Genomic DNA, 15,097 nt, shown 5'->3' on the forward strand with positions numbered 1-15,097 from the left:
ACATATAAATAAAATACACACTCACACACACACACACTTTGAAACGGTCAAACCCATTTCCGTTCATGCTCGAAGTCAGTTTTTTAAATCCTTTCCGACATTGGCTACGAGGATGAAAATGTAAGAGACACAGAATCAGTTTGAAAAGTGGGATTTGTATTTATTGAACCTTTGATAATATACACATTAGGTTGGCCCCTTCACAATAAGATCCATCGTGTCGTCGTCAATATAGAAGCTGAAATCACACATATACGTGACCCTCATTACTCAACATTTACCATCCGTGACTCTGGGCAGATGTATTTATCTCCATAAATATCTGGACGAGTACATCAGAGAAATAAAGATCTGATTCATCTTTGAAGCTTTGGATCAATATCCTCCTGCGCTAGAAGTTCAAGATAAATATTTACAACTGCAGCAGTTTCATTTTTTTTCTCATCTATTTTACTGAGCTACATAGTGAGCCAATGTTCATTTATTTATGGAGCTTGTGATCCCAGAAACTCCCAGAGGAGCACTAACACTGTACCAACCCAGGGTGAATAAGTGACTGATAAATACCGTGAAGGATTGATTAGTATTGGTATTACGGTGTGTGTACTGAGAAGGAGACCTTATGTTTCTAGAGCTTTTTCAGAGACTTTCAACTACAAATTAGTGTTCCACCAACTTTTTTTACACAACTATATGGTATTGAGATTGTGTGTGTGTATGTGTGTTTCCCATAATTCTTACGTGTGTGTGAACGTGACATACAGTAAATATACATATAAAGGTCGTACACGGATAAATCTGTACATTATTTGCTGCAAACAACACTTGAAGCACTTTTCCTCTCCCCACGTCTTTCCAGTGCACTTGTATTCATTTCTTTTTTAAACCCCTACTTCTTCCTGCTTTAACACTTACTTTACTCCTCCTTTTCCTTCATCCGTGCATTTCTTCGTTACAATCCATAACCTGCGCATTACAATCCATAACCCGCGCCATTCAGCACAATCAGAAGCTGATAGGATAATTAGCACTTTTTAGACTCAGCAACGTGACTTCAAAGGTGACTTCAAGAAGAGCGACTGCAGTGTATGTCGGCATAATGCGATGATGTGACTGCACCAACGTTGACAAAATACCTTCACAAAAAACCTGCATCTTCCCATTTTTGAAATCACACTCAGGTTGTCTAGAATTAACCTTTTTTTTTGACTTTCTTGCATTAGAAGATTTAGGAAAAGGGTCAAAGAAAGTTACACGGAGAAAGGCATTTTCTTGACAATCTGATCACATTTCAGTCTGATTTCGACTTCACATAATAAGACGTGTACATTCTGTGGACAGTTTTCTTTGTATCGGTCTCATTTTGGTGGAGTTTATCTCCTGACTTGCAAAGCAGCAAAAACACAAAATTCCAGTGTAAACGCCAGTACGCCCTACGATCGACATAAAATGTAACATTCAAATAATCATTTTTCAGTACCTTCAACGTAAAAACTCAGAATCAAAACAGGAAAACGCTTCAGCACAACAGAATTCACAGAGGATGGATAGTCACCAGTCAGATTTCTGTCAGCGGTTGATTAAGACTGATAAAATCCATCCAAGTCGGCATTAAAAACGCAACACTGAGGATTGTTTTGTACAAAATGATACATATTCAGCAACAGTAAACAAGGGGGGGAAAAAAAAAAAAAAAAAGACAGAAAAACTCACAAGAAGAACCCTATTTATGAAAGTAAACATATCGTAGCTGAAGCGTCGCATCAGCTTTGAACAAAGGTAGTTATCCATATTTTTAAATGAGGGTTGATTATGCCCTAAATATCCTGCTTTAACGATTGTAAACAAATTATTTTTAAGTATCTCTTCCACATCATTATCCTTCAATATCATTTGGACTTATGGCTGTTTTACTTTACTGGAAAAATTGATCATTAGTGGGAGAAGAGAGTTTGTTTGATTAAATCTCTTGGACCACATAGGTAGTATTTAGAAGAGCAAAAGAAAAATGATTGGTTTGTTTGTAAATTTAATTTCAAATTAACTTTCTGGCCCTTATTTCATTTTCTGTTCTTGCAAGACCTAGTTTTGAAGCACCAAGAAAGTTCTTTTGAAATAAATGAAATTTTTGCCCCAAGCATGGCTGCTGGGGGATCTGGTGAAAATTACCATCCCAGTCTGCTCTGTAGTTAGCAAAATGGCTGCTAGACATACAGTACTGCCATACACAAAGTGCTTTACAACAGTTTGGACTGAAACCTTGATGGTCCGGTAGCTCATTCTGAATGTCGGCAGATATCAGTGATCGAGGTACTAAATTTATCAGCATTTTCAACCTTGTCATTGACACAAATAATTAAGTGCCCACTTCAGTATTTCCTTTTATCTTTCCTTCTCTCCCCCTCTTCCTTTCCTTCATTTTCAGTATTCTCCCTTCAGATAAGTAGTATTTTTTCCAGCTGAGACTCTGTGTAAACCAAACCAAAAAAAAAAAAATCAATGTGCACTATATACAAAGAATGAAATATCAAATAATTTAAAACTGTATATACATAAAAAACAAGAAGGCAAAAAGTGAGGTTGAAATGATTAGTGCCGTTTTTCGAAAATCCCCAAAGACTGCTTGTATTCTCTTTTTATACCTTAGCTTTCTTGGGGTTCAAATCTAATCGAATTGTACCATTTTTTTACCGTCTGTGATATGCATTCGATGGGTGGTTAGCATCAGCAAATACTTCATGCTACTGTTGAAATATACAGAGCGCAACACCTCTCTCTGAACTATAACCGGGGTACATTTAGCCTACCTAAGGTTGAATGCCTGCACATGAGAGTGTAGATCGAGGAAACGGACTCATCACGATGCGGATACGATGCTTTGCTACGGTGCTATGAGTCGAAAACACGAGGCGTTCAGGTGCAGACATTCCACTTTCTAGTAAGCAGCATGCTGATAAATGTGTATCTAAATATTCTCTTTTCTGATCGATGGCATCGATTTGTACAGTTGAGCAGCTGCAGCGGCTGCGTGTTACAGGATGACGTTTAGCGTGGTTGTGTTTTTTTCAGTGTTCTTTAAAAATATGCTGCAGGTGCATTTGTTTGATCTCTGCTTTGAGCTTTAAGTGTGTTTGTTTGACCAAACCAAGCTGCAAACAGCCTCTCCTCGTCGGGCCACTCTGTGCTTCCTGAGTCCCACCTCCTCTCGCTGTCTAGCCAATAAGGGAGCTGCGTCTGGATAGGTCCACGTTGCTGGCGCTTAGTCCCCTGCAGTCTGACAGTCCGGAGTTGGCGTCCTGAAAACAATCCTGTACATGTTAGTACTAGGGTTGGGCAATACCGTCTATATATTCTATGTGGACTCCTCTGAGTCAGCCATCCTTTTAATATTTGGGGTCTTTTTATGTCATTATGAGCAATGCTACACATTAGTGAACTTGACTGATATATGAAAATACTGGACACTAAGGATTTTTCCCTAATGTGCTTAAGCACCTGGATTTGTCAGGTAATTAATTAAGTGGAGTACCCCAGACACCAGATAACCGATATCCCTATTTAGTTATTTATTCAGTTAAAAGTTTCTCTGTTGAATCTTTTGGGAAAAATTAAAATATTGCAATATGAACGTTTTGAGAAGATGTTATCCACATCGTCCGCATGAGTAAAATCATGTGCTGTGCTGTGGCAGGTGTGACGTCAATGTAAAGCAATCACGAACAGTCGTACCTGTGCGGCCTCCTCGTTGCTCTTGTTGAGGAAGTTGAGGGAGCTTGCTCTCTTCATTCTGAGCAGAAAAACAAAATCATACAATGAACTCAAACCATAAACTTATCAACACAGATCAGTTTGAGAGAAATAGACAAAAATGATCTTTTTACAGTTGAGTTTTAGTATTTTTAGGTAAATCCAATACTAATAATTCATCCCAAGTTTATTTAAAAATGAAAATTTGAGGGGGAGGAAAAGGCCAAAGAAAGGAAAACTATCAATTTTGATAATTGTTCTTCTTTATGGAAAAAAAAAAATGCCAAAGATTCACTGGTTTGAGCTCCGTAAACGTAAGGATTTTTGGCTTTTTGTTTTCATGGTAATGATTTTAAAAAAATCTTATCACTGAGTCCACTTGCTTGGTTTTTACAGAGCAGATCTCATGGACTTCATCAACAGACAGAGAAGATCCAGTAAGTAGACCATGTGATATCCAAGGTCAAACTACTATTTCTAAGGTCAAGCAACCTTCGAGCTTAACGGTAAATTGAATATGATGGAGTTTGGATTGTGATGTTGGTCAGACAAAAGAAGCAAGTTGAAAATGTAACTTAGGTTCTGGGGACCACATGATTCATAATTAATGGAATAACTATTAATAACACTATTAGAAAATGAAAATCGTTAGCTGCAGCCCTACACCTAACTTCTGACTATGAGGTCACATTTCCAAAGAGTAATTTTACCCTGGGTTGCGAGGTTCTTGAGGTCCGCTCCCCTGCAGCTTCTTCACCAGCATCTCGCTGCTCCTTCTCAGAGCGTCGCGAATCTTCCCGAAGGAGCCGCTGCGGCGCAGGGACCCGTTACCATCCTGAGAGAAAAAACGAAACATTTACTGGAGGTATATGTCTCTTTCATTACATATGAAAGAGATTTTTTGTTAAGGCTCGTCAGACTAGAGAGACTGAGCTTTTTTTCCAACGCTTTTGTTTTAATAACAGCTAAGAGCTGTGGAGCCTGACTGAAGGGCATTTCAATATTAATGCTTGAAATAATCCTTAGTGTCAAATAATTACATCAATCTAACTTTCACAGCTTTGTGTGTAAGGTTATGTTGTCCTTGTGTCATGTTCTGTACATCAGAGATTCATGATTAACTTACTACTTTCATTAGTATTAAAATTAATTAGTATCCGTGAACTGACCCCATTCCACTCAGCGGAGTCATCACCTTCACTCTCCCCCCGCTGTCCCCCCTGTCCGTTGATTCCTTCCCTGCTGTGTCGTCTGTCGCTCCCTCCAGCTCCCCCGTCCTTCAGCAGCTCCACCACCTTACTCTGGTTAATAGCATCAATACCCTAAGAGAGGACACACACACACACACACAAAAAGACACAAAGAAAACAAAGATTAAGAGAGTGATTAAGAGGACTGAAAAAAAGTTATAGCTCTTATACAATAGTTCACACAGCATGTCTATGATCTTAAGTTGTCTTTACTACAATGTGCACACATCAGCTTTGTGACTGCTCTTTTAATCCATTTGGCGCAGTTTATGTGCTAATAAATCACAGCTGCAATGTCTTGAACTAATCAGGCTTCCTAACTGAAAAACAAGTTGAAAAGAACCCGGACTACTAATCTAACAGCAGTAATTCAACCAGTCAAACAGTGGTCGGAGTGTTTGTGTGGTACCTGTTTACGTGACTTGCTGGCGCACTCCTCCAGTGTTTCCGCTGCCTCTAGTTTGCCCTGGCGACGGTACAAAGCTCCCAAGCTTTTGAGAGTTGTATTCACCGTGGGGCTTCATAAAATCAGGCAAGACATGTTATTTCATTTCATTTTCTTTTCATAAGTATGTAACCAAATGTTTTATGTAATCTAATGTATGTCGGCCTTTTCTTTCTTCAATGTGCATGTTATTGCACACATTTGCGACTGGAAAAGAGTCGCTTGAACCACACAGGCATGGATTTTGTGAAGGAAAAGCTGGTTTATAATTTATTCATAATAGACGTTTAAAGGTCTCTCCCAAGGGCCTTAGACGGATGTTTTATGAGTCTGGGGGGGGGGGCTACCCATGGAGCAGCCTGTAGCCTCACCATAAATGGAAATAAGCCAAGCTGTGCTGTGTCTGAGCTTCAATTTATGGCCAGTGCAAGGGGCAGAGCGTGAACATTATATATGTTTCTATCTTATTGGATGACGTGTTTGGGTTGAAAATTTTCCAAAACAATGTGTAATGATTTTTTTTAAAGATTTGTCTGTAGAAAATAATTTTTCAGGTTATTTTTTGACATATAAATGGTCGAACATTTTAGGGTTTTATTTACAAAAATATGGCAAGTAGTGGTTTTATTAATATTTTTATCCGCTGCCTGATTCCTACATGTCTTCAGTGAATTCAATTGTCTGACTCACCTGTCCACCTTGCAGGCCTTATACCAGCTCCCATACTCTACATATGGGCCAGAGTCCTTGCGCTTACCCTGAGAGAGAGAGAGCGAGAGAGAGCGAGAGAGCGAGAGAGAGAGAGCGAGAGAGAGAGCGAGAGAGAGAGAGAGAGAGAGGCCAAGAGCAGGAGGAACCAAGTATAAAACATTAGCCCTATTAAAAATGTCCCTGTTGTCATTTGTACAGTCTGCTGCTCTCCATCACTTATTTCACTGTCCAATCCATTATCCATAATGGGCTGCCTGCCAGCCAGTGGAATCAATGGAAAAGGTCAACCTGAGTAACTCACCTTGCTCTCTTCTCTCTCCTCTGCATGCATCCAGATTGGCTTGTTGTCATCTGCAAAATAAGGACAAAAGGAAAACACTATTAATGCTATTTGACATACAAGAACACTATTAAGTGTGGATGACAACAGTGAAAATAAGTTACAGCAGAAACCAACCAATTGAGGAAAAGCATCAATAAATGAATTGCCCAGAAAATAACGAGGATGCCTGGACTGACCTAAATTTCCAAGTGAAGCCTTTCTGTTCACATGATTTCATATAACCACATGGCTGCCTCTCACCAAACTCGTGCCATGCCAAATTCCGGCCGAGGCCCTGTCTCGTTCGGGGCATGTGAGCATGTAAGGGTTTGGATTGGCCAAGCGACGGCGGGAGCGAAACACTGACATTAAGCCGCTTCGCACGCTTCAATAGCACGAAATAATCCTCTGACCTGCTGGGAGAACTGAGGTCGATGGGAGGGATCAGGGTGTGGCCAAATCAAAAGCCGAATCCAAAAACACAGCAACTGTCAGAGGAGTAAGACTAACAGAGGAGCTCCTGGACTTTTTTCCATAAATGTATCAGACCGTAATTCTCTGATGTTGTTAATTTTGCTTTGTAAGCAATGTGTGTTTGGGCAGTATGATTGTTTGTCTGTATCTTGATCTATCATTTATCTAATATCTTTTTCTTTAATTTCCTGACCTGCAAACACAAGCCTGTAACTGAAATTCCCATCCATACCTGGTCCAAATCAACCAGTATCTGCTCTTCTCTGCACAGCCCAGGCTCTTAACGTGACTCTGTGACCAGGATGTTTTGATCCTGCTCACAGCTGTTTGACGGTTGGCTCTACTTACTATTGACAGATCCAAACTCTTTCTCGTGTGCCCTGGTCAGGATCTCTTTGTACAGAGCCTCGGCATCTTTGAACTTCCCCTGCTTCAGGTAGCATGTGGCCTGAGGAGAACATGAAAATGTTTATTCCATGTATCTAAAATGAACAAAATGTCCCATTCATTAAAACCTTGTAAAGTATTAACCAGGTATCCAGTAGTTGTGCTATTGTGCAGTATCTTAATAGTTTCCTCCCCACCAGATTATTTTTGGTCTTGGCCACGTTCGGGTCGTCGGCTCCCAGTTTGGATTCGTAGATGTCCAGGGCTCGTGTGTAGTAGTACTCCACCTCGTCGTACTTGCCCTGGTTCTGACACAGCAGGGCCAAGTTGTTCAGCTGCTTGGCTACATCTGGGTGGTACTTCCCTAGCACCTAGATACAGCAGGAAGACAAATTTCAGAGGAGCTGCACACACCTTCACAGGACAAATCATGTCACATTTACACATCTCAGGTCTTTTTCAGTACTCAGGCTTTGATGCATCCATACACTTTAAAACAGTTTATATTTGTCTCTTTATTCTATATATTTTGAGTTGATGGTGATGATCTTTACCTTCTCTCTGATTTCCAGCGCTCTCTTGCAGAGGGGTTCGGCCTCCTTGTACTTGCCCCTCTTGCCGTACAGCACAGCCAGGTTGTTGAGAGTTGCGGCCACAGCTGGGTGATCCTTCCCTAGTGTCTTCTCTCTGATGGCCAGGGCGTCATTTAGGAGGTGAGCTGCTTCTTTGTACTTGTTCTGGTCTCTGGAGGACAAAACAGAATCTCAATCCTTTCACCTGATAACCACTATAGGTGCATAGTTCATAACAGAATCTCCTCTCCGATTCCCACCTGTACACCAAGGCCAGGATGTTCAGCATGGTGGCCACGTCGGGGTGGTCGTGTCCAGACGTCTTCTCCAGGTCCTCCAGGGCTTGTTTGCACAGTGGCACAGCCACCTCGTACCTCCCCTGTGAGGCGTACTGGATCACCAGGTTGTGCAGCGTCCTGAGGCGGGCCGGGATCTCGTAACCTCCTCCACTGGGCTGGGCTGTAGGACAGATGGAAGGGTACAGGGTCAAAACTGTTATTATATCCTTTAAGAGAGGTTTCACTGCATAGAAAAATAACCCATCACTGAAAAGAAGTCCAAATTTGACAACGGGCACTAATGAGTTGTCTAATTTCTAATGTGCAAGTTTAGAAGTTAACGGGTTATGCTAATAATTTAACACATTTGAATCTCACGCTTGTTTTCACGAAAAACATGAACCAGATATGAAAGAGTCAATTACGAAGATGAAGAAACTGCTTGACTCAGGTGCTGTAAAATGTAATCCGACATCTGTTTGATAGCAGGAACCTGCAGTCTAAGTATAAACCTTCTGTTATGTTTTGTTGAGTTATAGTGTTCAGAATGTGTCTATAGAGAGAAAGAAATGTAGATATATCGAAATTATTATAAACCTGTCGTGATCTAAAATGTCAGAAGATTGTGAAAAAAGCAGATCAAAATTTCACAGCCCAGGGAGACACAATCAAACTTCTGCTTTTTTTCTGACCAGATATATTCAGTTTACAATAACATAACACAGAGAAAAGCAGAAAAACATTTAAGAGGCTGATATTATCAAAATTGTTACTGATTTATATTCTGTCAATCGACTGATCAATGAACAGACTAATCTTTTCAGCTCTAAAATATGTAAACTGAACAAAACCTGCAGAGCTATTACCTTGCTACAAAACAACATAACCAATCACTGAATAAAAACACCACTGGTCCTCAAAAGCAATAATCTTATTAGTATAAAACAATAGTTATCCAAATAAATTCAAAGAAATCAAAGAGTGACAATTGTTATTTGTCAAAAACACAAACACTTCTCTCAGTTAATTTTCTATGACTCAGATATAGTTTGAATTGGGGTTTGAAGGTGAGTGAATACACTCTTGCAATTTTCATTAATACTCAATCTTTTGATCAACCGTTTGGTTTGTAAAATGTCAAAAAACTGACAAATGCCCATCACAACTTCATAAAGCCAAAGATCACATACTCAAATTGCTTGTTTGTCCAAAGGGGAGAACAAAGATCTTCAGTTTAATATCACATAATGGGAGGATAAAAAAAAAGTCAAACCTGCTCCAAGGATCAACAACAAATCATCACATCAACTATTATGTCAAAAGAATGATGATTATAACAGAATAAGAGATCCTTAAGTCTGCTATTTATTTGATCATGTTATGGCTGAATGTGCAGATGACATTTAAAAGAGATCATAAAGAGGCAAAACTTGCAAAAGAAACATTTATGACAATTCCGCCATCAATAATCAAAGAGACAAAGAAGTAAGCACTGTAGCACTTACTGTCAGGCTAACGGGGAGGAAAGCTAAACAAGCTATACATTGTAATGCATTGCATAAATTAAAAACAAATCCATTTACCAACCTGAGCTTCTGTTTGGATAGTGAATTTAGCATTAACCAAACCACAGCTCCTGCTCCAAACAAGTTTTGTATCCGATCAAAACTATGTCACGTTTGAGGGGTAAGCTGTGGGTGTGCCACTTTTACAAGGGGCTACTGTATCAAAAGTGTTTAAATTACTCTTAAAGTCCAGGCTTCAAGCTCCCACCCCTTAAATCAAAAGAAAGTAAATCACTTTTCAAGCAAAAAATAAAAAAATAAAAAAAGCCAAACATTTTCAAATTGCAGCTTCTCAAATGTGAGGATTTGCTGCTTATCTTTGTCTTTTATAAATGGTAAATTGAATATTTTTGGGTTTTCTCACTGTTGGTCAGGCTAAACTAGCAAGCTGAATATTTTACATAAAGCTCTAGGGAATTGCGGTTGGTATTTTTTACCAAGTTTTGACATTTCAAATAATCTCAACAAGAATCTACAGATTAACTGATCATGAAAAAAAATGTTAGTTTCAGCTCTACTATGACTTATGTTCAGTATATTTAGCATCTTGTAATCATCTCCCTACGCACAGCAGCTGATGTCATACCTGGTCCCTGGTCATCATCGTTGGGGAACAAGTCATCCAAGCTGTCCTTTGAAGTGTCTCCACCTCCGCTTCCACCACCTCCGCTGCCACCAGAGCTCTGGTTCTTCTCCTCCGAGGGCGACACGTCGTCGTCGAACTTCTTGATCTGATTCATGAACTCCAGGTGCTTCTTCTCCTCCTCCAGCTGGGCGACGCTCTGCTCGCTGCGCTGCAGCTTGTGCTGCGTTCCCGCCAGCTCGTCCCGCAGCCACTGGTTCTCCTGGCAGAGGCGACGCACCTGAGCACGCAGCTTCTGCTTCTCCGACTCCACGGCGCTCAGGTGGCTAGACAGGGCGATGATCACCTGGGGAAAAGAGAAAGTACTAAAATTAGGCTTTTACCAACTGAAATTGTCTGACAGGACAATTTCTTTTAACTAAGGTGCTCACTTTTTTTTTAACTTATGTAAATCCCACACAACAAAAAATAAGTCTCTCACCTGTGCCTCTCCCAGGCCGAGCTCAATGGCCTCCAGACTCTTGCGGAGCAGCCCAGACTTCTCCTGGGCAACGGGGGGCTGGGTGCAGTCCAGCAGCGAGTTGAGGAGCTGGGTGTGTTCCCCGCGCAGGGTCTCCAGGCCCTGCATGACGGCCTTAGTGTTGAGGACGATCTCATCCTGGCTCAGTCGCTCCAGGGCTTCTTCACGTGGATACACCATGGCGGACATTGCCTGGTTTCATACACGCTGTGGGGATAAGAAAAGAAACCGAACACAGGGATGAGAAGAGGAAAGACCCCCCCCCATTTTTTATTTATCAGGGAGTTGATTTTGCTGACAGTTTTTCATCTTCTCCTGTCCTGTCCGGCTTGACATTCTCGCAATATATGTATAAGCTGCTCAGTGAAACCATATCCTTTATCTGTTGGCTACTGAGGTCAACTGGAGGTAGATGAGACAAAAGAAAAGAGCAGATGAAATATGAGAGAAAGAACAGAGAGGACAGGAAGGTAGAGAGAATGTGAATAGGAGACGATAAAAATGAGGGAGGGAGTAAAGAGAAACTCAGTGAGAAGGTCAGAAAGGAAGAAATTAAGGTAATGGGTATTAGAGAATCAAATAAATAAACACATAGATTTATTATGACAGGTTTCAGTGTAATTGTAAAATGACTCACAAACTTGTCAAAGCCAAGAAGGTAAAATCTTTTGTTTAAATATAAAAGCCTCCAGGGATGCATTCACATCCAATTTTTTCCTGCTTGATGTGTTTCAGAAACAGTTTAATTTACCACCTGGGGCACGGATGAGAAAAGCATCGCTCTGCACACAAAAACAGAATGAGAACATTTCCCATTTCTCCATCTTTCACTACAATTTCAAAGAAGTCAACCTCTAAATAAAGGTTTCCCATTTCATTATTGCATAATGTCCCCCTTGGGTAGTTGGACCAGTTGGAAAGTGATAAGGTGTGTGTGTGTGTGTGTGTGTGTGTGTGTGTGTGTGTGTAGTACATATATAGTTAAAACCCATTTAGATTAGTATAAGAGGATTCCTCTGAGCTTGAAACTGACACAGCAGACACCAGTGACCAGTAAAGCCTATTAAAATGAGACGTTGTCACTCAACAGATCTGCTATTCCAGGCAGAGACTGACTCAGAGTGAGGTGATAATGACAAAACCAAATATCACAGGAGCATCTGAACTAAAGCCTGACTGATACATTTGCAATGCCGATATTATCGATTGATTTTAGGCCGTCACGGATATTATCAGTACCACCTGACCTAAAAGTAAACAAGAAATTGCAGTACATGAATGCCAAAGAGATGTTTAAGCTGATTTAGAAAAGCTGACGCCATTGCATAGCTGGTCAACTAGAAAGTTTATTTTTTAACTGTTAAATGTGTCACTGTACAGATCTTAATTCAGTGCACAATTCTTTAATGACCAAATTTAAAGGATCCTAACCAAAAATAATTATGTTTCATGCTTAACATAAACAATGAATGCGGACCAATATGGCATTATCCAATTGTTTTTAAACTCTCATATATCAATATACATAACAGAATTAAAAATCAGTATTGGCTGGACTCTAATCTAAACAAAACATTCTCAGTGTTCAGACTAATACCACTCACAGACCAGTGGCCTTAGTCACCAGACATAAATAAGCCTGAATATAAACTCCAGTATCATTAGGTTTTTGTCTCAGTCCCTTTATACTGATCATGTGATTAAGGCTGCAATTATCAACTATTTTCATTATCAATTAATCTGTCAATTATTTTTTCCAATCATTTGATTAGCCTATAAAAATGTCCCACTGCCCAAAGTGATGTCTGTAAATTCAATTTTTTGACTGACCAACAGTTCAAAATCCAAAAGATTTTTAATTTCCAATTACAAAAAAAAAACAAAAACAAACACCTGGAAAAAGCAGCATTTTGAGAAGCTACAACACAAAAAAGTTCTGCGTTTTTCTGCTTGATAAACTCCTTAAACAAATATTTTAAAATGTTGCAGATACATTTCTGCCACCTTATTATATTTGGATGACCAAAACAGTCCCAAACAATATCTAGATAGTTCCGTTTTAATGAAACCAACATCCATCTCTCAAGTGCAGGCTGGTCTGAGAGGAGACGCCATGCACAGTAAGGTGTCGCTTTTATCCTGAGCATGAGACCTGGAGGTCTGAATATTGACCAGCTGTAAATTAAAACCGCTGCACTAGCAGGAGGCCTGAGGAGCCAATTGTGCATGGTCGTGACTTTCTCCCTTTTCCTGCTTTCAGGGCGGTGGAGGCGCACCTGTTCTCCTCTCCTGCCCCCACCCCACCCTTCTCCCTGTGTCTGTCTAGCTCTCTCACTCACCCATCCTCCTCACCCCCCCCCCTCCATCCGCTTCATACATTGACTGCAATGCACCAAGATTCGCGATTCTTTCAAGTCCACCGCCTCCGAACGCGGAGAGGGAAGCTGCTTAAGGTGAAAAAGTCGCACCCAGAAGTCAACGTTATCACTTATTCGTGCATCTTTACTTGGACAATTTCAAGCAGCAAATAAATATATGGAGCCCGTGGACGGCCGAGGGCCTGAGGCCGGGAGGGGAGCCAACGTTTGCCTTGGCAGCGGATCAATCAAGGTGACCGACAGCGGAGAGCACCGTTCCGAAAGCACGAAGCCATAACAGATGATTCCGAAAAATAAACGTCAGTCACTGAAAAATGAGTTGAAATGTCAGGTCCCTACGTGTAAGCGGCTTGTAAACAGAGCAGGCCCGAGCTCCGAGGTGTTACACAATACAAACACGATGCACATTCTATTAGTCGATTGTCTTCTGTCTACCGCGGGCACACATATGAAGATAACAGAGAAAATGTTAAAAAAGTGATTTACATAAGTAGCGACGCGAGCGGCTGCGCAAGACACATTTGCGGACCTCGCTGAGGGTGTAACGTTTGATTTGACAGCTTGCTAAAAATATACCGGCAAATCAACATCATACGTATTAAATCAACGACTTTCTTATCTACAACCACAGCGACCTCATGCTCATATAAACATTATTTAACCGCATTTTTTGTTATTTTTTTTTTTTACCTTCATCGAAGACAAGTGCGATGCTTTCTGCCCCCCGAACAAAGCAGGAGGACAATGTTGTGATGCTCCGAGCACACCAGCGGCAAGTCTCCTAGTGGAAAACGAACTGCTTCCGGCTGTATTTTTCAAAATAAAACCTCATTTTTAGCAAGCGCGTCGCTAGGTAGGGCAATGTAGACCACCGAACACGACAATACACGAAAATATATATATTCAAAAACACGGTCCCTTCCTTTCCAAAGCGCGGTTTAGAAACCCAATGTATGCTGTCGTCAATTGGTAATTAACGCCAACCGTTAAATTAGCCTTTGCCCTACTTTGAAGGGTGCTGAGTGCTAGGAACTAGTTACAGTTAGGCTACCTGTCTTCTTATTTTCACGCTTCTCACGTTATTTGGCTAGTGCAAGGCACACCGAAATAGCTCCCACACCACTGAGTTTAGTTCAATGCGATTACAATCCCAGCTGAAGTCTATAATTTATCTTACGGCCGCACTGGCAAGCTCCTAACGGTCACCTTAACTTACCCAGACTGTCACTGGACAGCGGAGGACAGCACGAAAGCTCTCAAAGGTGGTAATCCCCGCAAAAAACCTTTATTCAGAAAGAAAACACTAATGTTTGTCGTAAATGTGCTTCAAATGTGACAGCTGGGAGGCGAAAAATGGCTGTTCTCCCAGATACTATGATCAAAGATGAACTAAAATTATCAAGATGATTCACGTCTGCCATTTTCCAGGCGGGGCGGGATATTATCTCGCGCATGCGTATATAGCCGAAGTGCCGCTCCCAGATAGTGCTAGATACACTAGCATCTTCTGTAACATCAGTAAAGGTTTTTGAGTGTTTCATCAGTCCTTCTGAGGAGCTGAAACGTTTTTGAGGTTTCATACTTTAGTATAAGCTAAACTGACACATATTACTTTACTGGACTGTTAGCATTGAGTATTGTGTCATTTTAACAAATACAGAAAAGCTTTCCAGAAATTTCACACATCTGGTGACATGGTAAGGTATTCCACCATCACCTGGTTCTGGCTGAGATGATTTTGAAATGACGCAAAATAAATGTTAGCTGGTTGATTTGGCACTTAATGGGATGTCATGACAAATCGAAGAGGTTTTCACAAAGCAGGATGTAGGTGGAAGTGAAGTCTCCTTGCGTTTGCTCATGCT

At 40.8% G+C, this 15,097-nt stretch overlaps 1 protein-coding gene across 2 annotated transcripts; it reads right to left on the reverse strand.

Moving 5' to 3' along the window:
- Positions 1 to 93: 93 nt before the first annotated feature.
- klc2 (kinesin light chain 2) lies at positions 94 to 14,586 on the reverse strand. Of its 2 annotated transcripts, none has more exons than XM_040141227.1 (14): positions 14,449 to 14,586; positions 10,816 to 11,061; positions 10,338 to 10,680; positions 8,169 to 8,367; positions 7,891 to 8,080; positions 7,534 to 7,707; positions 7,298 to 7,397; positions 6,455 to 6,504; positions 6,133 to 6,200; positions 5,407 to 5,515; positions 4,917 to 5,069; positions 4,458 to 4,582; positions 3,730 to 3,787; positions 94 to 3,296 (listed from the first exon to the last, which is right to left on the reverse strand). In XM_040141227.1, exons 2-14 carry the CDS (start codon positions 11,041 to 11,043, stop codon positions 3,213 to 3,215), a joined length of 1,881 nt encoding a protein of 626 aa, XP_039997161.1. In that variant the 5' UTR covers positions 11,044 to 11,061; positions 14,449 to 14,586; the 3' UTR covers positions 94 to 3,212. The 2 variants fall into 2 exon arrangements, with proteins under 2 accessions (XP_039997161.1, XP_039997160.1); XM_040141226.1 differs by lacking the exon at positions 14,449 to 14,586 and adding an exon at positions 13,923 to 14,028.
- Positions 14,587 to 15,097: the final 511 nt, after the last annotated feature.

The sequence above is a fragment of the Xiphias gladius genome, chromosome 12 (genome assembly GCF_016859285.1).
Source record: "Xiphias gladius isolate SHS-SW01 ecotype Sanya breed wild chromosome 12, ASM1685928v1, whole genome shotgun sequence".
Lineage (NCBI taxonomy): Eukaryota > Metazoa > Chordata > Actinopteri > Istiophoriformes > Xiphiidae > Xiphias > Xiphias gladius.